Source organism: Diceros bicornis, chromosome 9 (assembly GCF_020826845.1).
Source record: "Diceros bicornis minor isolate mBicDic1 chromosome 9, mDicBic1.mat.cur, whole genome shotgun sequence".
Classification (NCBI taxonomy): domain Eukaryota; kingdom Metazoa; phylum Chordata; class Mammalia; order Perissodactyla; family Rhinocerotidae; genus Diceros; species Diceros bicornis.
In genome coordinates, this window is record NC_080748.1 from 56,715,701 (window position 1) to 56,741,930 (window position 26,230).

General features: G+C 33.5%; 1 protein-coding gene across 13 annotated transcripts in view; it reads right to left on the bottom strand.

The window, feature by feature from the left end:
- MYCBP2 (MYC binding protein 2) overlaps positions 1-26,230 on the bottom strand; it is a 256,327-nt gene that overhangs the window by 172,334 nt on the left and 57,763 nt on the right. For 12 of the 13 annotated variants that reach the window (XM_058548334.1, XM_058548335.1, XM_058548327.1 and 9 more), the window contains exons 9-18: positions 24,685-24,758; positions 24,147-24,285; positions 22,581-22,657; positions 21,481-21,685; positions 19,897-20,061; positions 19,049-19,207; positions 13,424-13,628; positions 10,733-10,878; positions 10,271-10,372; positions 354-461 (exon numbers count right to left, since the gene is read on the bottom strand). In XM_058548334.1, the coding sequence (XP_058404317.1) occupies positions 354-461; positions 10,271-10,372; positions 10,733-10,878; positions 13,424-13,628; positions 19,049-19,207; positions 19,897-20,061; positions 21,481-21,685; positions 22,581-22,657; positions 24,147-24,285; positions 24,685-24,758 (1,380 nt within the window). The remainder of the gene's footprint in view (positions 1-353; positions 462-10,270; positions 10,373-10,732; positions 10,879-13,423; positions 13,629-19,048; positions 19,208-19,896; positions 20,062-21,480; positions 21,686-22,580; positions 22,658-24,146; positions 24,286-24,684; positions 24,759-26,230) is intronic. The other variant, XM_058548329.1, reaches the window with a different exon arrangement.

A 26,230-nucleotide genomic window follows, 5' to 3' on the forward strand; every position in this document is an offset into this window, starting at 1 on the left:
AAAGACTGTAAAATGCCAGATGGTAGTCATCTAAGAGCAGATGATTAAGGATCAAAAATAGAAAGCAATAATGATTTTTTCTACCTTCCCTTAACCTTATGAAATTTGAACAGAAATGTAAAAGAAAAAGATAGACTGTAAAATGTCTTCATTAAAGTTAACAAAAAAAAAGAAATAAGATTGACAGTCATTGACAAACAGTACAACTTTCAGCATGTTCTTTCTCCTCAGGCTATGTAATGATAGAAGCAAAGTAGAAGAATTAGGTCTGTACATTTTCCCAGAGACAAAATTCAAATGAGTGGAAGAAATTGGGAAAGTATCCCACCTAGTTGATAAGGAAGACCAAATACCTTTGTGCTTGTCCCGTTTATGCTTTAGCTGTGCTGGATGGGATCTGAGTCTGGCTAGAGCCTGTTCTCGATGGTTCATAAAAATAGGACCAGCAAATACAAGGGGGCCTGAGGAGAAACATTTTGTATGTGCATAGAAAGGCTCACAAAATGAAAACACTACAATGAACAAAAATAATTCAAACTAAAAAGCATGGAAACATATTCTTTACTGTTTTCTCCCAATTTCCCCACGTTAACCCCCAACCCCCAACCATAATCTATTCACCATTCAACACACAAGTTTTAATACCTTAAATATAGTTTATAAAAAGTACAAATTCTATCTTTTATAGTTGTAAAATTATCAGGTAGTTACTAATAGTTTCAAATAGATACTCAAAAGTTCAATTAGAATAAATCAAATTATCTTACAAATATTTTTAATATCATATTTATCCAAACTTAGTAAACCATACATTCATTAAAAACAAGTATCTTTTGTACTGAAATACCAAAAACCAACTCGTTTTTAATTTAATGATTAAATTTTAACAAGGTCTTCAAGATTTAATACACTTATCAGTCTTACTACAAAATCAAGATAAATGTTATTGACTTAACCATATTCTGTCATAGAGGTAAGAAAACAAGATGGTCAGAACCAAAACAAAAAATCTGATACAGGTACATGTATATGTATATACACAAAATCACTGCTTTCTGAAGACAGAATTGTACAAGTTGTATTTGATTTGATTTTCTAAAAAAGATACACCTAACTTCACATACGATTTCTGTAGCCACATGCACAAAACTAGAAACAAGGATAAGCTGAGCTTCATATCGATGCTGAAGAGGGGAATCTAACCCAAGTAACATTTTTGGGAACATTAGCCATTCTCTCATAAAAATCATTTCTTTCTGAAGCTCCACTATGTACATACACATACATATACAAATACATACATAGATTACAGTTATTTCTGTATTTATATTCTACTTATATAGTATTCAAGGAAAAAATCTATAGCCAAATTAATTTCAATAAAATTTAAAAATCGCTTTTCCTCATTATAGTTTAGCTTGAAAAGAAAAAGAAACTTTAAATTTTACCTTAAAAATTTAGTTCTTTTCTTATAGAACAGAACCACAGCTTCCTTGAGTTTTAGCAACATCGAAAATTTCAAAACACTCTAAATTTGACAGTTAAGAGGTTACCAGTATTTAAAAAGGGAATTGACAGTATATAAGCACTGGACATTTTTAACTAAAGCAAGTTTCTACATGATACTCTATAGATCTTCAGCTACAATTAATTTTTCTAACAACGGAACAAAATGAAACTATTGGCCTGTGATAAAATTTGACAAATGCCAAATTAAATACCAAAGTACCCTTCATTAAACATTAAAAAATGGGTAGAAAAGATATATTTTAATTATGTCTCTAGATATAGATAAAAGTGCAAGCAGTACCAATTCTATGAAAAATGAAGAATAACATACTCTATGACTACTACCGATAAAAATATGCTAATTTAATGTTAATAGAATTAAATATTATTTCCCAGTAATGCAGTGCCAATTATTTTCAAGCTAAGATTATATAAAATGAGCTCCATTTTTAAAATGTAATAAAATGGAATATATTTCAAATATGAACAAAATGTCATTTCTTCAATATGCATTAATTTTCAATTGATTTACTAAAGCAGATAATATAAATCACTCTAAAAAGTACAAGACATTTTGCAACTACATAAAAGGATTATAAACATTAAAATAATAATATTAAGTTTTATTTACCTTTTTCTGATTTCTATGGTCTGCTTGGGATATTATTTCTTCCCATAAAAATATTATACACACAATGTTCAGTTATTTAGCTTCTCACTAAATTTAATCTTTTTAGTGTTTTTTGATGTATAAGTCTAGAAGGCCAACGGGCCATCACACAGAGAAAGTATACCATCTAAGCTCAATTTAAATCACCATTTACAATACCAGGCTATCAAGTTCTAAAATACTTTTGTATTCCACGGACTAAAATAATTTTTCTTACAAACATAGTTCAGTCATTCATTTATTCACCAAAAATTTTTTATTATCTTTAATATAATAGACAGTAGGTGTCATGGATATAATGATGAAGACGCAGATCTCACTGGAATTCAGTCTGCTAGGGAAGACAGAAATAAAAACAAAGAATTGCAACATGTTGCGATAAATGTTATAAAGGAAATCTGTACACATTATGCCCTGAAGGATGAAAAGTGACCAAATCAACTTGGGTGAATAGAGAGGTTTCAAGTTCGAGAAAAAGTTTGCCTAGAGAGAAGGATGGAAGAGAGGGCATTCCAGGTAAAAGGAACACATGAAGATGTTAAACCACAATATTGTATAGTCATTAAAAACACACGTAGCTGAAATACATGGAATGTAGGGTTACAAAGCAGAAAGTGGTGGGAAATGAGTTTGGAGATGTATTCAAAAAGCAAATAATTAAAACCTTTTTATACCATGCAACTTCATCATAGAGGTGAAGAGAAGTTCATGAAATGCTTTCAGTCAGTCAACAGAGACATACTAAGTACTGACTGATTTCAGGCACCATGCTAGGTCCTGGGAACACGTAGATAAACAAGACACCAACTCTGCTATAAGAAGCTCACAGTCTAATGGGAGAGGGAGAGATTACACGAGTCAACAAGAAATTATGACAGTGTGCTATGACAAAATTAAGCACACTGGAGGGGCAGCTAGCAAAACTTGAGGATGGGAAAGGAGGAAGTTTTGGGCTACAAGAAGAGAAAATACCACATAAGCTGAGACCTAATAAAAGAGGTAGTGAGTACTGTAAATGTTCAGACATGGAGAAAAAAAATTCGGGAACAGAGAACAGGAAGGAGAGGAAAGAGAGATGAAGCTGTAGAGATGAAATGCGGAATTCATTCAGAGGACTATGAATAGCTTTTTGGTTTTAAATAGAGAAGTGCTGCTGATCAGATCTGCATTTCAGAAAAAACATTCTGGATAGAAGGTGGACAACAGCTTAGAAGAAAAGACGGGTGTAAGACCATTTAAAAGGCTTTTTGCTACAGTTCATGCAAAGAATAGAAGTGGACCGAGTTAAGAAAACAGGAGTGGCTGTTTTCTAAGAAGTACACATATTCAAAAGCTTTAATAGTTTCTCAATAGAACTAAGAAAGTAAAATTAACAGAACTTGTTGGTTTACACGTTTTAGTAGGAGGGGAGTGAATAAAAAAAGGGTGTGAAAAGTACAGATTTAGATATTTAAAAGCTCCTTTCATTCATGTATAGACGATGGGTTTTTCAGAGCACATCCATAGGCAAGAAGCAGAAAAGGTGACTGGAATAAGTGGCAGTGTAAAATAGAACAAATACAAGCTTCAGAAAGCTACTGGTGATACATTTCAAGAACCTAAACATTATTACTATCCTTTGGCCCAGTAATTATACATCTAGAAATCTATCCTAAGGAAAACTCTAAAATATGTTTTAAAAGATTTCAGCTCAAAGGCGTTACTATAACCTATTCTGTTAAATAGAATGTGGTAGATTCATATTTACTGACCTAGTGTGTGTTCCCATTGTATTGTAAAATGAGAAAAAGATGTCACAAAGAATTGCATATATAATACAATACCACTTTTTAAAATTATATGCCTATACTTTCACACATGTGTAGATATCTGCACACGATTATATTATAATGGGGTAAGATATGGAAGTACACATATTAGAATAAACCTTATTTGCTTGGTGGAGGAGAACGGGAAGGCAAGGAAAAAAATACTAGCAAAATATAAAAATGTATATACTATAACGTTAAGCAAATACATAAAATGTAAAATTTAGTCAGTGATATAACTGGAAATGTGTAAAACTTGATTAGAAGACAACAACAAAATAAAAGCAGTAATATAATTAAAGGATAAGTTTGTGGAAAACCTTTGACCTAAATTCCTATATTACTTTAACATGGTATTGCAATAAAGCACAAAAAATTTTTTCTGATATAATATTACGGGGAAAAAAACAGGACATCAATATATGTCACAGTATGAAATGATATAAAATAAACAAAAAAGTATGCATAGAAAAAATTGTAAGAAAGTACACCAAAACTCTACCAGTGGTTATCTTTGCATGAAGAATTATATTGATCCTTTTTTCTTACTTATGCTTATGTTTACTAAATGCTTCATATAATATTTTAATTTAAAAAAGGACTTTCATGTAGCATTGGAAGATCAGCTAATATTGGATTTAATATGTGAAATCAAGAAAACAATGGTTTTAGAGGCTTAAAAATCAATAGCAACAACAGCTCAATCACTTTGAAATTAGAGACACTAATCATGATAAATTTGTTTTTACATTCTAATTTGTAACTATGGGAAACTGATTTTTTTCTATCAAAATGGAATCTGTTTTATTCTATAGAAGCTGTGGGGAGGTTTTGTTAATAATAATCAGAGATTTGTGATCAGCATCCCAATGTTGTGAGAAAAGCAATCAAGTCAAGGCCAGAGCCAGAAAAGAATCAAATCCCAAGAGAACAGAAATCTACTCACTAGCTCACCACCATTAGCATCATCTTCTTCACTGTCACCGTCCTCATCAAACATTTACTTAGGGCTTAGTATATGCCAGGCATTTTCATGCATATCACTTAATCCTCATTAATATCCCTACTCAGGTAGGTACAGTAGTCATCTCCATTTTAAAGGTAAGAAAACTGAGGTTCAGAGTGATTAAATTCCAGGGTCATATACCCCAGCAAAAGTCGAGCAGCCAGGATTTGAACCAAAGTCTAACTCCAGAACCCATGCTCTTCACCACCATGCTATACAGCTATGCTAACCATACAACTTATTATCCAATGAGACCCTACTGAGAGTAAAAGAGAGCACTATTAAGAAATATTCCTGGGCAGTAGGCATAGAATGGGACTGCCCCAGGCAAGCCAGAACATAAGCTCACCCCATCTACAGGTCACAATTATGAAACTTTGTTTTGACATTAAGGGAGAAAAGAAAGAAAGAAAAGGAGCCAACATTATTTGAGCTTAGTTTTCCTTACAAGAGAGTACTGAGAAGGAATATAAAGATAAGATCACTGATACAATCACTCAGTAGTCCTTCTGATGACTTAAGAGGGTTCTACTTGAAAACTCCACTGAACAAGCACTTCACTTATAACGTTAATACAAGCCTCAGAGAATTTATGTATCAATCAACCCTGTACAATCTGAAAAACTAAAAATTATCACAAAAGTCATTGAAATAAAATCTGTAAATGAATACTATTGGTACCTAAGAATAGATATTTAAGAAAAATATTATCTGAAGATTAATATCATAAAAAACTTAAAGGCAAAGTTCCAAATTTATCAAAAAGCAGTAATAACACTCCTTTTTTGCGTTTCAATAGCACATTCCATTAGAGAAGACTTTATGTCATAAATAGCAGCTAAATTACATCAATAGGCCTGAGGCTGACTGAGCAGGCTTTAATACAACGGATAGGTTCTAAAATTCTGATTGATTTTGAAACAATTAACACAAACTTGGTAAATAGGATGAGACAGATAAATCAAGTAAAATAATTTAACATAATCTAATCTTGAAGTTCTGAAATCTCAACACAGGTAAAAGACCATTACTAATGAGCATAGTTACTACTAACATATTACTAAACTGTTGGTATCTAAAAAGTACTAAGCAGAAGCCAAAAAAAAAAAAAAACAAGACAAGTAAGTGTGGCAGTTGGAACACTAAAATCTTATTTGACAGTCCTGTTCCTCATGAGGACAAAACAAGACAAACAATCCTCTCCAGCATAATGCCAAACAAGAGCCCTAGAAGAGAGGGCAAGTGACTCAAATCTGCATCCAGGACTCTCATGTAGAAATTCTGATTCATTAGGCCCAGGTGATTCTGCTGCAGAGGGCCATGGAACAAACTTTGAACATCACTGGCCTAGAGCAGTGATTCTCACACTTCAGCACGATCAGAATCACCTAGTAGACTTGTTCAGACAGAGTTCGCTGGGCTCCGCTCCCCAAGTTTCTGATTAAGTAGGTCTGGGGTGGGGCCTGATAACAGGCAATTGTAACAAGTGCCCAAGTGGTGCTGGTCCTATTGAGACCACTTTGGGAACCACTGCCCTAAAATAATGAAGCACAGTACTTGAAAGGGAATCCTCCATTCAATTAAAAGAAAAGTATTTTTTAAAAAGCAAAGGTAAGGGGCCGGCCAGGTGGTGTAGTGGTTAAGTGTGCGCATTCCATCTCGGCAGCCCGGGTTTCACAGGTTCGGATCCCAGGCTCGCACCGACACACCACTTGTCAAGCCATGCTGGGTGGTGTCCCATATAAGTAGAGGAAGATGGGCACAGATGTTAGCCCAGGGCCAATCCTCCTCAGCAAAAAGAGGAGAATTGGCATCGGATGTTAGCTCAGAGCTAATCTTCCTCACCAAAAAAAAGCAAAGGTAAAATGTAAATACCTTAGAACTAGTCTATATATATATTTTTTTAAGTTTTATTTATTTATTTATTTATTTTGTGAGGAAGATCAGCCCTGAGCTAACATCCATGCTAATCCTTCTCTTTTTGCTGAGGAAGACCGGCTCTGAGCTAACATCTATTGCCAATCCTCGTCCTTTTTTTTGCCCCCAAAGCCCCAGTAGATAGTTATATGTCATAGTTGCACATCCTTCTAGTTGCTGTATGTGGGACGTGGCCTCAGCATAGCTAGAGAAGCGGTGTGTCAGTACGCGCCCGGGGTCTGAACCCGGGCCGCCAGTAGCGGAGCGCGCGCACTTAACCCCTAAGCCACGGGGCCAGCCCTAGTCTACATTTTTTAAGAAACAATGGTTTAAATTTTAAAACATAACTCTTATTTTGTTTACAAAAGTAATATACATATTGGAGACTAGGAAACAAATTGTAAAGAGCAAAATAAAAATCACCTATAAACTCACTTCTCAGGAAAAACCACTATTACAGTTTCGTATTTATCTTTCTAATTTTTTCCCTATGCAAGTAAGCATATCTCTGTGTACATTTTGTTTTCTTATAAATAAAAATTGTTTTCTTATAAAATTGCTTGTAATAGGAGTGATGAGAAGGAATATAAAGATAAAATCATGAAAGTATCATATTAAAAGATAGTTTTTTAATTATTTAAAATAGTATAAGGATTTTCCAAAGTCACTGAATAAGAATCTGAAGTTTGACTTTTTAAAAATGAATACATAGTTAGAATTCTTGTTTAAAAGTACTTTTAGAAAATAAAATGTATAAGTAGTCTTCTCTTTGCACGACTGTGTTTCACACACGGTGTGTGAAACACGTGTATTGGAACCATGTCCTGGCTGCCTGATTCCACAGTAACCATGGTGACTGTGCAAAGTAAGGACATGGTTCTAATATGCAGGAATCTGAGTTAATTTTAGTAACTTGCAAAGCAATGATTGCCATAATTAAGGTCCATAATGAAGATCCTAACCCATCAAGAAAATATATTTACTACATATTCTGTTTCAACAAAAATGAAAGAGGATGACACGTAAGAAAGAGCTCAACCAAAAAAATAAAGATAAGACAAAATTTTTAGCACCAATAATGTGAAGAAGTGTTTCTGTATAGTGAAAACTGTAGATGAAACTGATGTGTCACAAAATATACACCAACTGCCTAGAACCTAAGTCTGTGTTTATAAAATCAGATACAATAAAATAATTTCTGAAAATATTTAAATAATGAAGTTTTTTTAAACTTTAAAATGTTAGTTTATGTTTTAAAGTTCTATGATACATTTTAAAATCAATGGCAAAAGAATATTCTGCAATCACAAAGTTTTGTTGAATAACCAATGCATAATCAATGTTCTTTTACTTCTGATATGCAGAAATATACCGCAGCTAGAGAAGAATAGCTTTTTATAGAGGGAGAAAAAAGATTAACAAGATACACAGCATTAGGCAAGTAATTAAATGTCATCATAAGAATTTGCTATACTTTGGTTGAAACATAAGAAATTGCTGGTTTTTGTACATCAATTCATATCACTCAACATTTCCAAAAAAAGAAAAAATAGGTAGTAAAGAAGATACATTGATAATTAAACTTTAGCAAATTATATCATTAACATAAAAGGAATTATCACTCAACTACCATATGTCATAAAGAACCAGAACTTAAATTTTACCCTGTTTCCTATGAAACATTTAATATGGAATTTTCCCACATATTTATATAACGTAAATAATGACAGTACAGTCACGTGCTGCATAACAATGTTTTGGTCATCAACAGACCTCACAAACAATGGTGGTCCCATAAGATTAGTACCATATAGCTTAGGTGTGTAGTAGGCTATACCATCTAGGTTTGTATAAATATACTCTATGATGTTCACACAACGCCAAAATCGCCTAATGACTTATTTCTCAAAACGTATCCCTGTCGTTGTGACACATGACTACACACATTAATCTTATTAAAATATGCTTTAAAGGCAATGATCTTATGTAAACAAAGCCAAACTAACAGCAAATATTCATTGTATCAATTAATTAGCATTGCTTATCAGAAACTATAAAGAACAACCTTCAAGTTCCAAGCACGTTTTACAACTTAAGTTGAATAAACATAGAATTCACCATGTGTGCTATATATTTTAATACTTATTCCATTTTACATTAAAAAAAAGAATGCCTAGAAAAATTTGTAATGATGGTTAGATAGGCAATAGGTTTTATCTCATGTATCCAATATCACGTCATTCCCAATATTTAAAATATACAATATCAGTAAGTATTTCTACTCAAGATTTTGCCTAGTAGAAGAATAAAATCACAGACCTCTTGTAACAATCTGTCTTAATCCTACAAAGAAGAGATTCTACTGGGCAACAATAGCTTTAAGTAATACTTATATATCTCTGCTTGTTGGATATATACTAAAATACCTATTATAATCGCTGTTAAATGTACTCTTAGGCTGAGAAATGGTCATAAACAATGAGGAAAAGATAAATAATAAATCTATCTTTGCTATTAAAACCTGCAGACTCTCCAACCTGCAGACTCTCCAACTCAGCTTTCTTGTACATAACCGGAATAAGGCTGTTCCCGAAAAAGACACACAACAGCATATTATGCACTGGATTGGAAGAACAGTGGTGGGACTATGCCTGAGTGATAACAATCATAAATGACTAAGAAGACAGAAATTAAAATACTATACTAGGGGCTGGCCCAGTGTCATGGTGGTTAAGTTTGCACACTCCGTTTCGGCGGCTCAGGGTCCGCAGGATCGGAATCTGGGCGCGGACCTACACACCGCTTATCAAGCCATGCTGTGGCGGCGCCCCATGTACAAAATAGGGGAAGATGGTCATGGATGTTAGCTCAGGGCCACTCTTTATCAAGCAAAAAAAGAGGAAGATTGAAAATGGATGTTAGCTCATGGCCAATCTTCCTCACCAAAAAAAAAAAAGAACTAGTAAAATAGAAATGAAAAATAAAAATAATATTTAAAAAAAAATACTATACTAAACTAATTGTTCATGGTTAAATAGACAAATCCAAAATCTGGGTGAAGGACAAGTTCTCAGAATTTGTATTATTTAAAAAGTTGCTGTTGCTAATAGTTTTCAATGCTTGGCAGATGGCACAACAATTCTTAATATGGTTGACATGCAATAAACACCCTACTGAATTAAAAGTATGTTGTTAGCACAATTGTAAATACCCTGAATAATTTTCATGAGTTATTAGAATGTTACTAATTTTCATTTCAATTTCTTACCAAATCAGGCTACTCAGTAAACTTTCCACTGGTCTCCGTATAGGGAAAGAAAATGGATTTTCATACACTTTTTCTCTGCAGCCACATCTTACCTCTTCCTTCCTCTAATCTGTGTCTCCTGATTACACGCTGCCGTTTTTCTTCTTGTCGTAACTGAAGGTGTTCTTCAATGTTAACCCCAGGTACTGGGACAGCTAGATGATTGACCCCCAAAAAATAATAATTATATATATATATATATATATATATATATATATATATATAAATATGCGTTACATAATAGATATGACAGAACTATATGAAATTCAAAACAGTAAAAGCTAACAAAAACATTGTCTAAAACACAAATTTTTACTGTAAGAATCTTAGCAAAAAAGAGAAAAAGAATCTCAGCCCTTAATTAATGATATATTGTCAGTTACCATACAAGCACTACTGCATAATTAACTATTATCTTAATTTTTTAACATATATCTAATATCTAATAGAAATTGTTTAAACTGTCAGAATTACTGAGTTGAGGACAATCCATTTAGTACAATCAACCAAATTACCTAACAGAAGATCTAAAGGTATCATCTCTTTCACCGCATCAAGAATTCCTCTTTGTCTTGCCTCTTGGCCATCCAACTCTCTTGCACAAGCCTTGCAACATCCACACACAGCACAGCCAGATTCTCCGGAACCGCAACCACAGATCCTAAAAAGAAAAAAAAATTAACTGAAATCCTTTTACTCTTTCCTTAAAACTCTTTTCTATAACATCTTTTCTGCATTTTTGAGATTAAGCTAAATGAGTCGGCAATGAAATCACCCCTTCAGATCAGGATGTGTCAATTTCAAAGAAAAGGTATGAAAAGATGAATAATTAAAAACAAGAGTTTACTAAGCTCCTCAAAGACATAACTGGTATATTTCTACAGAAAATACAAATAGATTCTGCTATCTTCAAAGCTGCTATTAACAAATATTTTTAAAGTTTTCACAATTAGTGAAGCACTAGTAGCTTTACCACTAAATTTTCTGGATGGGCTGGTTGGTTAACAAACAAACAAACAACATTGCTATCTACCAGGTAAGTTAAAGGAGGCACGGGCAGCCTTCAATGAGTGAGTCCAGCTTCCCAGTTTCATACATTATGTCTCCTTCTTCCACTCTCCTTTATATGCCATCATCTCCCAGTCGCTCCTTTCACTGTGTCCAATTACCTGTTCTTTTTCCTCCCTTTTGTCCTCTTCCCATCAGTTGTGAAGTAAGCATATGGCATTTGAGTATAACATAAAGAAGACAAGAACACTCTCAGAAGTTGGCTAGAGGGTCAGTGAACAACTAACTTCTTAGCCACATATTTTGTAGATGTAGAAGTTGCAGTTTTAATGTTATTTGTTGGATCAGTCCTGAAAAACCTTTGACAGTCTCGCTGAGCCTCTGGTTATCCAGATTTGTGGAGGTACAAGAGGAAGGATCTACCCGACAGCAGTTTTGAAAGACACAGCTAGGTAGCTTGTGAAACTCCTGCCGTTTAAATGCAAGCATTACTGACAATTTGGAAGATCACTAACTACAACAGTAAAAACTGATACAATAATGTGCCCTACTGAATAGTCCAGGGGCGCTATTTAAAAAATAATGTTTAATTCTAAATTTATTCTAAGATACGTAGCCACAATTTTATAAAAACTGAAGTCACTTTTAATAGTTCTTAGTGTCCTGACATATATTCCTTTGTTGACTTTATCCACGTACCTATTCATTTCTGCATCATTAACAAAGAAATTATTGTACTCGGTATTGTCCATTTAGATCTACTAAGTGGAAACTGATAGTAAATCTCTGGTGGGGGGGAAGCATGTAAAGAAGAAGAATTAATTTCAGGAAGGACTAGAGAATTCAGAAATTCAATTACGATATTTATCAATTGCTTAAGTTCAGAGATCAGGGACACAATTTTAATTGAAATAACTTGGGAGAGATCCAGGAGGATAAATTTCAACTCCAACATTGTTTAAAAAAAAAAATCATAGAATCTTTCTGTATCCAAATTAAATTTAAAAATAAACAATTTTGGGACATTTTTAAATATAGTAAACAGAGCCAAACATATAGCTTTGTAGAAGAAATATTACCCTTTGATAAAGTGAGCCAAAATATTTTTACATATGCTAAAGATGCAAAGAAAATTTATTATTTAAAAAATCATAATATTTCAATAGCCTAAAAGAAAACGCATGTTATATATGATCTATTTAACTATGTTAGGCCAAGTACAAACTAGTTCTTGTCGTAACTGAAGGTGTTCTTCAATGTTAACCCAGGTACTGGGACAGCTAGATGACTGACAAAAAAAAATATATATATATATACATATATATGTGTGTGTGTGCGCGCGCGCGTGTGTGTGTTATATGATTACTAAAAAGGTGACCTGACTGCTAAAGAGGTGTCAAATAGGCAGGTCAGAGATGTGGGGGTGGCTGTACTCACTTGGGCTTTTCTTCACAAGGTTCCCCCTACTTCCCCAAGTCAGCTAATTATCATAATTAATCCAATCTTACAAAGATCAGAGTTATCATAATGCAAAGATCTATCATAATTAATTTGATCTTACAAAGGATACTCCCTTATGTTACACTGCTATAAATGGTAACACAAAAAACAGGACTCAAAATTCTCCCCAACGTGCTAGGGAAAAACCTGCTTTCTAATTCTGCCAAACTCACATATTAACTTTAAAATGACAATAATACAGGACCTTGAAAAAAAACGTGGTCCAACAAAAGTCAAAAGGATAAATATGACAGGTATAATGCAACTTTAGAAGCGACAGCTTCTAAAACTCCTAAAACTGAGGACAGTAAATTTAACTTAAAAGAAAATTATATATCCCTAATTGAGTACTCTACATGATATTTGATAATTCTACTCAGAAAAGATTCACGTTCAACAAAAATGAACAGATATTTGCCATTAAAGCAGTCTTAGGAAAAGAACACAAATGAAGCCTTGAAGAAATTTATGACCTGTTTTCAAATAATAGTTTAAATAAATCAAATAAAAGCAACTTAAAATGAAAATGACGCTAAATTAGAAATTATTATAATAGAAAACAATTATAATTGTAAAGTATACGCCAATATGCGTTTAAGAAAGAACACTGTAGAATACACTCTGGAACAATTTTGAAAAGAAATGTGTTCTACACATTTTCTACTATTTTATTTCTTCAGTGTTACGCATTTTCTTACCCTCCAGGGACCCTGTCTGGACGCCCACTACTGACACAGCTGGCTCCATAACCTGTACAGTCTCCACAGACAGTACACACCATGCACTGCTCCAGCTTCCACTTATGCATGCCTGGAGGGCACATCATGGACTTCTCATCTTTTTCATCTAGCTCTTCTTCCAAGTCTTCATCCATTGCTGTTGCCATATTTTCAACTCCAAACCCTATTTTACAGATAAATTTATAATTTTTATGTAGATTATTCCCATGTCTAAAAAACTGATAATTATATTTCCCAACTGAAAAACTACATAACACATCATAACCCAAGTGAATATAGAAAGCAATACTAAAATATACGAACAACAAAAATAAAATTTATTTTAGGGACCATGAATAAATGCTCTCCCCATTTCCTTTCTGCAAAAAGAGTCAGGGAAGGCAGGAACATCTCTTAGCTGTTACTTTCTGTCAATCATATATTCAATTTTTTATGATTTTGGTCCCTCCCTTCTATCCTTACTGTTCAACAGAACAAAGAAAGTCTCCTAACCATGCTCTAAGCAAAGAGTCCCTCCACTCTAGAAAATCCTCCCACTGCTAGCAATCAGCTTCTTAAAACATACACTTGATCCTATGACTTCACAATTTACAAACCTCCAATGTCTTTCCAAGGTCTTTAAAAGAACAAAACTCCTTAGAAAGATACCGTCAGTCACAATATGGCTCCCAACTTTCTCCAACCTCATTTCTTCCATGCAAACTACATTATACCTGAACCTAAATTCCCTCTGCTTTCTAAACATCCTGTGTCCTTTCACATGCTCAGGGCCTTTGCTCACTCCCACTCCATCTGTATCTCTACCTAATTTACTATATGCCTCTCTCTATTTCATCTACCAGAGAAAACTCCTTTTCAGCCTTCAAAAACTCAGCTCCGAAGTCATTTCCTATGAAAGGATTTACCACGTTTTTCAGGGAGTCAGTCACTATCTCCTCAAAGCCTGTTTATACCCCAATTACAACTTATTTGTCTTATAATTCATTCAACTATTTTTTTTTTTATTGAACACCTACTATGCCCTAGGCATTCCTCTATGTTAAGGATTCAGCAAACTTTTTTGTAAAGGGCCAGATTGTAAATAATTTAGGCGTGGTGGGCCATATAAGTCTCTGTCACATTTTTTTTAAATGATCCTTTACAAATTTAAAATCCATTCTTAGTTTGGAGGGCCATACAGAAACAGGACACTGAGCAGTTATGGCATCAGGTTATGGCTTGCAGACCTCTGCTCTAGGCACTGAGGACTATAATAATGAGCTATTATTAAACTTATAATCTAAGGAGCGAGATAGACATTAATCAAATAACCATACAGAAAAGTGTAAATATACAACTGTGATAGGATTATGAAGGAATATATAGTGCTACAAGAGCAGATAATGAAAGAGAAAATCTGCAGGAATCAAGTACTTATTTTTTACGTTTGTCTTTCCTACTAGACTTAGATCCTCAAAGACAAGGCTGTACCTTACCATATCTCTTATTCTTAGTCAACTTTATTCTTTTATCACTTACACTTATAACAGACTCAGTACATGTCCGTCTAATCAAGAAATGAATTCACAGAATATATAGCCTTATTTTATTTTTGTCACTTCTAATCTATGGACAGGCTGGGAAATTAGACAACCAAGTATTGGATAACTATGTCTAGAGTTAGAATAAAGCAATCCTGAAGAAGACCCTTTCTTTAAATTTTTTTTGGTGAGGAAGATTGGCCCTGAGCTAACATCTGTTGCCAATTTTCCTCTTTTTTTGCTTGAGGAAGATTAGCCCTGAGCTAACAACTGTGCCAATCTTCCTCTATTTTGTATGCGGATCGCTGCCACAGCATGGCTGATGAGTGGTGTGGGTCCAAGCCTGGGATCTGAACCCGCGAACTCGGGCTGCCAAAGCAGAGCATGCTGAACTTAATCACTATGCCATAGGGCTGGCCCCTGACTCTATTTTTAATAACAACAATAGCTAAAATATATTGAGCACTTACTTGTACCTGGGTCTACATGTATTACTCATTTAATCATCCCAACAGTACCATAAATATTATCCTCAAATTCGGGGCCGGCCCCATGGCTTAGCGGTTAAGTGTGCATGCTCTGCTGCTCGCGGCCCGTGTTCGGATCCCGGGCGCGCACCAATGCACCGCTTCTCCGGCCATGCTGAGGCGGCGTCCCATATACAGCAACTAGACGGATGTGCAACTATAACATACAACTATCTACTGGGGCTTTGGGGAAAAAAAAGGAGGAGGATTGGCAATAGATGTTAGCTCAGAGCCGGTCTTCCTCAGCAAAAAAAAAAAAAGAGGAGAATTAGCATGGATGTTAGCTCAGGGCTGATCTTCCTCACAAAAAAGAAAAAAAAAAATATTATCCTCAAATTAATCTCTAAATTCAAAGCAATCCCAATCACAAAGCCAAGTAGAAAAACTAATTCTAATTCATATGGAAAATAAAGGCCCCAACTTGACTATATAAAGCAAACATTTATAAAGAAAAAGAATGAAAAACTTGTCATCAAAACTTAAAAATTATATACAACAAATGAAACCATAAATAAATGTAAAAGATAAGCCACAGGTAAGTCAAAGATATTTGCAACACATACAACACAATATACAAAAAAAATCCTACAAATCAATAAGAAAAAGGCAAGAAAAATTTAAAAAAGGTTGAAGAGACAGTCTAACACACTATTAATAATCAAGGGAATGCATATTAAAAGAAAAATGAGAGACCCAGCAATTCTACTCCTAGTTATATACCCAGAAGAAATGCACACATATTTTCACCAACATTTACTAGCAATGTTCATAGCAATACTATTCATAATAACAAAAACTGGAAACTATCTGAATGTCTGTAATACTAAAAAGGATTTTAAAACTGTAGTATATTCACACAATTTAATACTATACAACGATGAGAATGAACAATCTATGACTACTTGTAACAATATAGATGAATCTCATAAACATAAAGTTGAGTGAAAAACTAGACACCAAAGAGTTCATACTATATGATTCCACTTAAAGTACAAAAATATGCAAAAATAATTTACGGTGTTAACTGGAGAGGTTGATTGTAACTGGAGAGGAACATAAAGGGGGGCTTCCTGGAGTGCTGGTAATATACTATTTCTTGATCTGGGTACTGATTACACGAATGTGTTCAATTTGTGAAAATTCATCAAGATGTACACTTATACTACGTGTATTTTTCTGCATGTATGTTATCCTTCAATATAACAAATAAAAAATTACAATGGAATACAATGTCATAGCCATTAAACTGACAAACATCAGAGTCTGCCAATACTAACTATTGGAGTGATGTGAAAAACCAAACTCTACTGGTAGGAGTATAAATTGGTACAATTGCTATAACACAGCAATTACACTAAAGAAAAGTCTCACACATGTGCCAGAAAACATGGATAAAGGAGGTTTTAAAATTATTTATAACAGTGAAAAACTGGAAATAAACTCATCTATCAGGACGAGAATAAAGTGTGGTATGTTAGTGGCATGGTTTATTACACAGCAGTTAAAATGAATCACCTAGATTTATATGTACCAACTTGTTCAAACAAAATGGCGAGACAAAAAAAAAATAATTTGCAGAAAAATATGAATAATAGATTAGCACTTATAGAAATACCTTATTCTTATGTGTAAAATATATGAGTATAAATATTTTCTACATGTAAAATACATAAGAACAAGTAAAAATATACAAACGTGACTGAGAGGATATTAATAAAGTCATGATAGTGCTTAGTTCTGGCGAGAGATGGAGTAAAATACCAAGGCTTGGAAGAGTAATACAATACATTTGTATCTTATAATTTTTTTTTACTGAAAAATGATGACATGGTGGTAGATAAACAATTTTTTTATATTTCAATATTATTTTCTGTTTTAAAAAAAATTTTTTTTAAATCCCTTTATGTTCATTATGACTCTGCATCTATATTCATTATGTCTTACACTACTAGTCTGCTTTCTAATTCATTACTTACAGAGTGGGTGTGGTTTCTATTAAGTAAAAAAGCTTTTAATAATTTTATTTTGGCTATTACAAAACTTGCATTAAGAATCCATAACATAGGTGCAAATGTATGCCAAATTTGCACAAAACAGTTTCAGAATAATAAATTTTGTTCAGCTCAGAACTCTTATAAAACATAATTTGAATATACATTTATATTATATATAGAAAACTAAACTGGTTCTCTCCTCTTTGCCTAGTAGATATTATCCAAAACTACAATTCACTAGTTTAGCAAACAGAAAAAATATTTCCATTTTGGGGTAAGATATTTCTCTTCTTTTTTTTTGTTCTTCCTTTCTTAAAAAAAATCAGTATGCTCTGACAAACTTGCTTTTTTTAAAAAACTAAAGTATTTTAAATACACACACATAAAAATAAGGTAAGAAACAAAAAAACACGGTGGGCTCTTGACATCCAGAAGAGTCTGCCATCAAGAAGGCCCCAAAAGGGCTAAACGTGTTTCTGGGTAAATTTATACAAAGATTGATCCTCCTTAAACTCATTTATATTTTAAACACAGTTCAATGTTTAGTTCTAAATCTATTTCCTATTCTCCAGCCCACACAAAATTAAAAACAAACAACCAGGAACTGAAGTGAAGGGTATAGGATAGCACTGACAGTAGCTGGAAGTAAAAATTGAGAACAAGAATGAAGTAGATGCAGGGGCCGGCCTGGTGGCATAGCAGTTAAGTTCCCATGCTCTGCTTTGGTGGCCTGGGGTTCCCAGCTTCAGATCCCGGGCACGGACGGATGGACGCACTGCTTGTCAAGCCATGCTGTGGCGGCGTCCGATATAAAGTAGACGAAGATGGGCACGGATATTAGACCAGGGCCAATCTTTCTCAGCAAAAAGAGGAGGATTGGCAATGGATATTAGCTCAGGGCTAATCTTCCTCACATACAAAAAAAGAATGAAGTAGATGCAAAATACTACCAAAAAAAGACGACAACAAGCATGGCAAAGGATAAACCCCTCTCTTCCCTTCAATAGCCTGAGTGTTGGGGCAAAAGAAACAGTGAATAAGGTGCATCTGCAACTGAGCTCTTAACAAACGGTCAAGCATTCTTAAGGATCACTTTTAGTTGTCAAGAACTGATTTAACTACAGGCAGCTCATGTTGTTAAACAGGAAGATAATATTTGCCAGATGGACTGCTTCCAAAAATGGTTAAAACTGAACACACATGTATAAAAGGAGCCAATAACAAAGAGTTTGAAAAATGCACTTTTCTGGAACAATTTAGTCACCAAAAATGCTAAACCAAAAAGGTGCTATTATATTTTATATAAAATTAAGGAAAACATATAAGCAAGGTCATTTGCTCAGAAATTAAAAGTCTAAAGTATATTGAATTATTCCAGTGATAAACTGTCCCATAAATAGGAAATCCAGTGGTCTTCCTAATTTATAAGTATGAAATCAAAGAGCTACTTGTTTTGAAAAGAGTAAGATTCTTCACCATGTTGTTCTGAAAAACTAATGAAAAGACACCACAAAGTTGAATATCCACACATTCAACACCTACCTTTCCCGCCTTGGTTCATGGCACCAGTGTCTCGTCCACACTGTCCTTTATTATTTACACCAAATGTCCAAACTTCTCCATTCTTCATTAAAACACAAGTATGAGCTTTGCCCATTGCTACCTGAGTTACAAAATGGCCCTTCAAATCTGTTACCAAACCTACAGGAAAGATACAAATCTGGTAAGAAACAACCACAAAAATCCTTTCGGAGCCTAGTAAATCATCAGTAATATAAAAGGTCCACTTCAATGAAGAACTTTTCATTTCTGGGATAAAATAACCCAACAAAATAGGAAATAATTAGCCAAAAGACTGACAGTTTGATATATTTATTTGGCTAGTTCTATCCTTCATATCTACTACATTTGGTTTATCAGTCACTCAGTGACTTAACAAGTAATTCTTGAGACTCCACCATGTACCAGATGCTGTGCTGGGCACTGAGGATATAACAGTAAATAAGAGAGAGAATCCCTCCCTAACTACCTAACAGGGGGAGATAAATAATTCATTAATTATAAATCAACTATGTTATGAAAATCATTTCCCAGGGTACTACGAGGAACATGTCACATGAGCATCTGAGTCCATGGAAAGCTCTCCAGAGAAACTAACAGCTAAGGTGGAGCTGCACTAGCCATACCCCATGATTAGCTCTCCCCGAAACCAGTGACAGTGTTCCCAGCATTTAGACAGGAAGGAAGCACAAAATGTTGTATTTGGAAAGAAATGTGAAAAATGTAGAGAAAGTATGCTACAAATGTTAATTTTCTAGACACATCTTTGCAATACATAATGTCTAGTATTGGACTTTCTTTGCATAAAAGTAAAATGGCATTTAACTTACTTGAACTATCGGAGTAAATGGCATCTTTTCCAAACATGTATAGCTCTCCATCTTTAGAAATAACAGAACTACTTCCATTATTGCAGGCTGTATATACCACAATCTTTCCTTCCATCTTAATTATCTTTTTAGGTTTATAAGGTTTTGATTGCCGTCTGCTCTTAGCTTAAAAAAAATAAATAAAATTAATTTAAAGCATCCATGTACAAACAAAAATGGTATACAAAGCCCAAGGAAAAAACATTATTTGCATTTATGATCTACTTTATTTATTTGTTTATTTATTTTCACAAAGCCTAGGCTTCCCAACATGTCAATTAAAATGAGTCAACCTGCAAGCTTCATCTGGTTAATTAATATTTAGGCTATCACTGTCAGATCCTCTTCTTCGTAGCACACTAAAATTCCCAATGGGAAACACCAGTTTCCTACCAAACTTCTGGAGAGTCCAATCTCTAGATTAGCTATTTACATTATCAACACCATTCCATTATCATATATATTAAAAAAATTCCCTTTTTTCTCAAACTCTGCCTCACATGTATTCTAATGCTAGATCCTGGAAAGTAAAATCAACACCTAGTCAATGAGAGATTGTAAGGAAAGGAGACATACATATGGAAGGAGAGCAAATAAATTTAAATGTGAGTGATTCAAGCAGCCTCTGCTCTAAAAACTGAATCCATGAAATGAGCAAAAGATGAGAAATAATCTTCTGTTCCTTCAATCAACCCCAGTTCTTGCATGCCTTTCAGAAGAAAAACATAAAGCTGTGTTGGGTACAATTCTGAGACTTAAAATACCATTATATTTTTTCATATAACATGATCCATATACATACATATGGCAACTACATTATCTGGTGCTCAAGCAATGAAGAAACAATGTCCTCCGAATGCTAGAAGGAAAAAGTGATTGTGGTGACGTTTATGAGATACAGGAACATACTTCATGGCTATTTTAAGAGGTTTTTTTCAGGGTAACTTTTATTCACATATGATTTTTACATTAGATGTTGACTTAAAACCTAATCCTCATAAGATGCTACCACACTGTGCTACAATATATAACGTATATGGAAGTTACAAAACAAAAAAAATGACACTGAAGAAGACTTAATAGAAGTACAGGAAGGATAAGAAATAAACAAAATTGTTTATTTTTTCATTGCTTAGGAATGATTGCATCATGGAGAAATAACACCAAGAACAGTGATCCATAAACTGATACTATTACACGAGGTTACATAAAGTTTACTTTATTCTGAAATATGCATTCCTTCCAAAATTTTGGGTTACCTAAAATAATATATTGAAATAAGTTTTTAAAAATAACACCAACTGACAAAACAGATAAATAGCTATGTATCCATAAAGCATATAAAAATTCATGAATATGAACTCTAGAATGAAATCAGCAATCATAGCTCTTTAATGAAAAGTATACCAACACCATTAACTGAATATGCCCCAAAGTAAAATCCTCTATTAACTTGGTGAGGTTAGTGCTATTGAAATTGATATACCTTATGTTAATAAATTCCACAGTGTTTTTACTGAATGTGCATCTGATCAGTCAACTTACTTGACTCTCCATCTTCTCCTTTACTAGCAGATCCTGTAAAGAATATGCTTCCATCTTCTGCAACTAAAAGTGCATGGGAGCCATCGTGTCCAACTGAGAAGTGTACAATCTTTGGAGATTTTGTAATTGGTAACTCAACCCATTTTCCTGCTGAAGGACCACCTTGCTTGATTCCAAGACTCTGGTATTTGCCAGTGTAATATATCTTATATATCAAAAAAAAAAGAAAAAACGGAATTATAGTGCCTTTTGGATTAGCGTACTGGGTTTCATTCGAGAGAAAAAAAGTTTCCATATTTTACCGAAAAACAAAAATAATAAGAATCCAAACTGTTTTTTAATACTATTTGACTTCTGTGGGCTCAGCAGGAGAGAAATAGGCATATTTTTCTAAAAAGACACAGTTCATAATAGTTTTTTCATATCTACTCAGGATATTTATAATCTTTCATTGTAAGTATCCTGAATAGATACGAACCAACATACTTCATAAATATACTCCAAACTCACAAGAGGGAATTCATAAAATTCTCAATTCATTTTTCCCAGTGTAAAAAGCCCTAAATACAAATATACTGTATTTGACCAATAATTTTAATTCTCAGAATTCTTTTAATACCTTACCTTACTTTAACCTCACACCCACTAGATAAGAAAGAAGCTTCCATCTCTATAGACTGACCTCTACAATCTATAACTTAATTATTCATGCTCCTACTTCCCCCAGTCGTAGTCTGTGTATTTCTGCACATTTAGAGAAATTTGCAATGGATATCCTATTCATCAAAATAAACACAAAATGTGAATTCATCTCAATTCAAAAAATTACACAAAGATCTCATCTCCATAATTAAAAATTTGTAAAAATGTAACATTTTATAAAGTTGACAAAGTTTTATACTCTTAAATGTCACAATTTTCTTTCATATTATTTCAACATGAATAAAATTTTAACATATAAAAAACAAACTAATTTTAAATTAAAATTTAAAATATGATTATGTTTAAACATGTGAACTATAAATGAATCAACTGATTGTACCAATGACTATCTCTTAAAGCAGAGAATGTTAATTTTTAATCCTAAAAGAGTAATTTACCTTTCCACTTGCTGTTTTCATTAGTGCAAACTCACGTCCTGCACCAAGAACTGCTGACTCCTCATCAAATCCTGTACCTGATAATACAACAAGACTAATAAATACTATTATTTTTTAATATGAATAATTTCATGCACAACTTGTACTATTTTGAGTGATTAAAAAATCAATTCAATTAATATCTCTCAAAAACAAGGATGACAAAATATGTCATATGCCTGAATTTAGAAAAAATATTAACAATAGGTACACTACTCCAATGAAAAATAAAGTTACCATAAGCTTCTTTATTTGTCCCAAACTGGCGCCAAATTAATTTTTTAAACATAAAAAAAATTTTAAATCAATGTCGGCAGTATTCCTTGAATTAATGAATGAATGACAAATTTTTATTGAGCATCTATTAGGCCTCAGGCATTATAGAATGCATGAACTTATCCTATTTGATCCTCACAACTACACTGCCTGGTTTACAAATGAACAAATATAAAGCTTGGTGCAGTTAGTCCAGACACAGAGTCACTGGGGCTTGAACAATGCCATGCAGATATTTCAACTAAGATATTTCAGATTCTCTGTTCCATGCTTTTTCTACAGAAGAACATATCATGTAGCTACTCCACGAATTTGAATACATATGTGTGCATATACACATACAGACCCCTTGTGCATATTTTCAAATTATAACACTATAAGTAAATAATTATATATGACCCATGTCATGATTTGGTCCAATTATACAAACTACTAATTAGTTTATGAGCTTTTTAAATTTAAAAACTATAACTTCAACTCAACATTTTTCTATGGAAGAATTAAAAAAATACTACATAAAACATAAAATATGCAAAGTAAATCACTAATATCAAGTTTATTAAATTTAACGAGATACCAAAAATGTGGGTATTACAAAGAATTCCATAAGTTAAAAAATGTCACTATTAAACCTGTAGCATGGAAAACCAAAATTGAGATCCTCGTGCAAATTAGTGATCTTAATTACTACTATGACACTGCGAGAGTAAGAATACTAAGTCTAAGAAATACTCTATATCCAAATAAAAGATTATTAATCAGTTCATTAGGCCAATTATCATTTTCACAATCTATGGGATCATTTTATAGCTGTCCTGAAAACATGTTCAAATAAAAATTAAAGGTTTCAATGAGACACCTATGTACATTATTGTAGTAACATTTACAAGAGAAGTTTTCAAAATTTTAAATAATTTGAATAAAGATGGAGCATGTAAACTAATGATGTCCACAAGTATTGTCTATCTATAATTCTTATCAAATCTAAGTTTATTTTCTTTTGCTCTATTCAAAATAAAAGTGGAAATTATTAGTCACTTCCTTAAAGTGGTGTTCACATATCATATTCTGTTTTAAAGACCAAACTTCCCAGTTACTTATGTATATTAATTCTAAAATTGCTTTAGAGTAACAAACAACAAAATAGCTGCTAAAATATAAGCTGCACTGCTGAAACACAATGTTAATTTCCAAAAGAATAAAGAATTTGAAAATCAAAATACGTGAGAAAGGCTTATTTGACTATCTTACTTATAATATGCAAGTCCTTTTCCAGATCAAATAGTGAGATACCACAGGCATGCAAGCATTTTCTGGCCAGTTTAAGTTGTAATTCTTGTTGCAGCACAGGTTCGGTGCTTGTGGCAAATATTCTGACAACAAAGCCATCCTAAAAGAAACAAAATATCCACAGCATTATGTTGCATAAATTGGTCTTTTTTTTTTTTTGTGAGGAAGATTAGCCCTGAGTTAACACCTGTTGCCAATCCTCCTCTTTTTTGCGGAGAAAGATTGGCCCAGGGCTAACATCTGTGCCCATCTTCCTCGAATTTATATGTGGGATGCCTGTCACAGCATGGCTTGATAAGCAGTGCATAGGTCTGCACCTGGAATCCAAACCCGCAAACCCCAGGCTGCCAGAAGAAGAGTGCACAAAGTCTAACCACTACACCATTGGGCTGGCCCCTAAACTGGTCTTTTAAGGCTCTATATTCATCTAATAAAAATCAGATAATTTATGAGGAAGGGATTCCATTTACACCAGCTACTCATGATTCAGAGTACTTACATCTCTTGAAGCAGCTATCTGATTAATATATTCTCCATCAGTGAATAAAATATTTTGACCTTCAGTGTGGCAATCTGTGCAAAAGGAAAAAAAAAGTAATTATATTACAATATAAACAAACACCTCACAAAATGACTTTACTCCTCTGTTGAAGTCAGAATGAGAGTTCTCCACGCAATAAGGATAAACAAACTCAAAACGAGACTGTGCTTTTTAATAAAGAATTACAAATTAGCAGAAACTAAATAATTCAACTAATAATACTTATTACATTTTGTGCTTACATTTATAAATCTTCCATTAATCAAGGACCTGAGAGCTCACCTAATTTCAAAATGAATTAGTATTAGATATAGTCTGATAATAAACATGCACCACAACGAACAAAACTATAATCTTGGTCATAATCATTTCAATACAAACACATGCAATGTAGGCAACACTCTACCCTCAGACATACATCACAGTCATTAGTGTCACAGAAAAATACAGATAGACCTAAATCTTCTGTATTTGAGGTCTATGGTGTCCAACTACGGATATCCCTTGCTTTATAAAATAGAATTGGTTGTACAGTTTCCACTTAGAAGTTTAATGCTTATTCCCAGCATTTTTAGCATTTAGCATGCTATGTACTTTTTAAAAGTTCATTCTTCATAGAACAGACAAAGCTATGCTTATGTATTTCTTTTTGTCTGAAAGTGCTCATATATTTTGGCTCGAATACCATATTTTGTCAATACTGTATATATCTCTGTAGAACAGTGCACTATATACTTTGATCAAAATAATGCACAAAACTAACTGTAACAAGGGATACCAGTATTACAGAAAGACCACTGGACATGTGTTAGTGATTGCTACTAAATAACATGAAACTACAAGCAAAATCAACATCTAAGTATAAACTGTATCCTTTTGGAAAAACAAATATTCAGCAAGCAAGTATAAAAGCACACACACTTCCCAAAATAACTGCAGAGAACTAGGATGAATCTCTCCATTAATTACAATACCAAAAAAATTATTTCATTTCTATTTGCACCTGAATCAACAAAACATAAAATTCTGTTTTTGGAATGCAATAATGAGCCCACCCAAATAAGCTGGATTACTCTATGTCTGTGCCCAGGAGCTTCATACTAGCATACTTCCTTATTATAAATATGCAAAACACAGGCAGACCCTTACCAAATAGAGAATTCAGTGATCACAAACTGGAAATAGAAACTGGGAGACAAGGCCCACTGGTAGCCCAAGAGACTTGGTAATCAAAGAGAGGAGAAATCGAAAGAAAGAGTTCCTAGTCCACTGTACAGAATACAAAGAGGCGCAAGAAAGACGCTTCTCAAGCTCTAAGCAGTAAGATTTTAAACTAAAAAGCAAAGAAGAAAAACTCATTATAATTTCAGATAAATGCAGGGGTGAGGAGTGAAGCGGCGCAAGAAGAGTAGCAAAAACCCTCATGATCTGAGGCACCCTGTCACCAGACATGAAGAGTAAATAACATACAGATACAATATAAAAGGTATGCCAACATACAAAG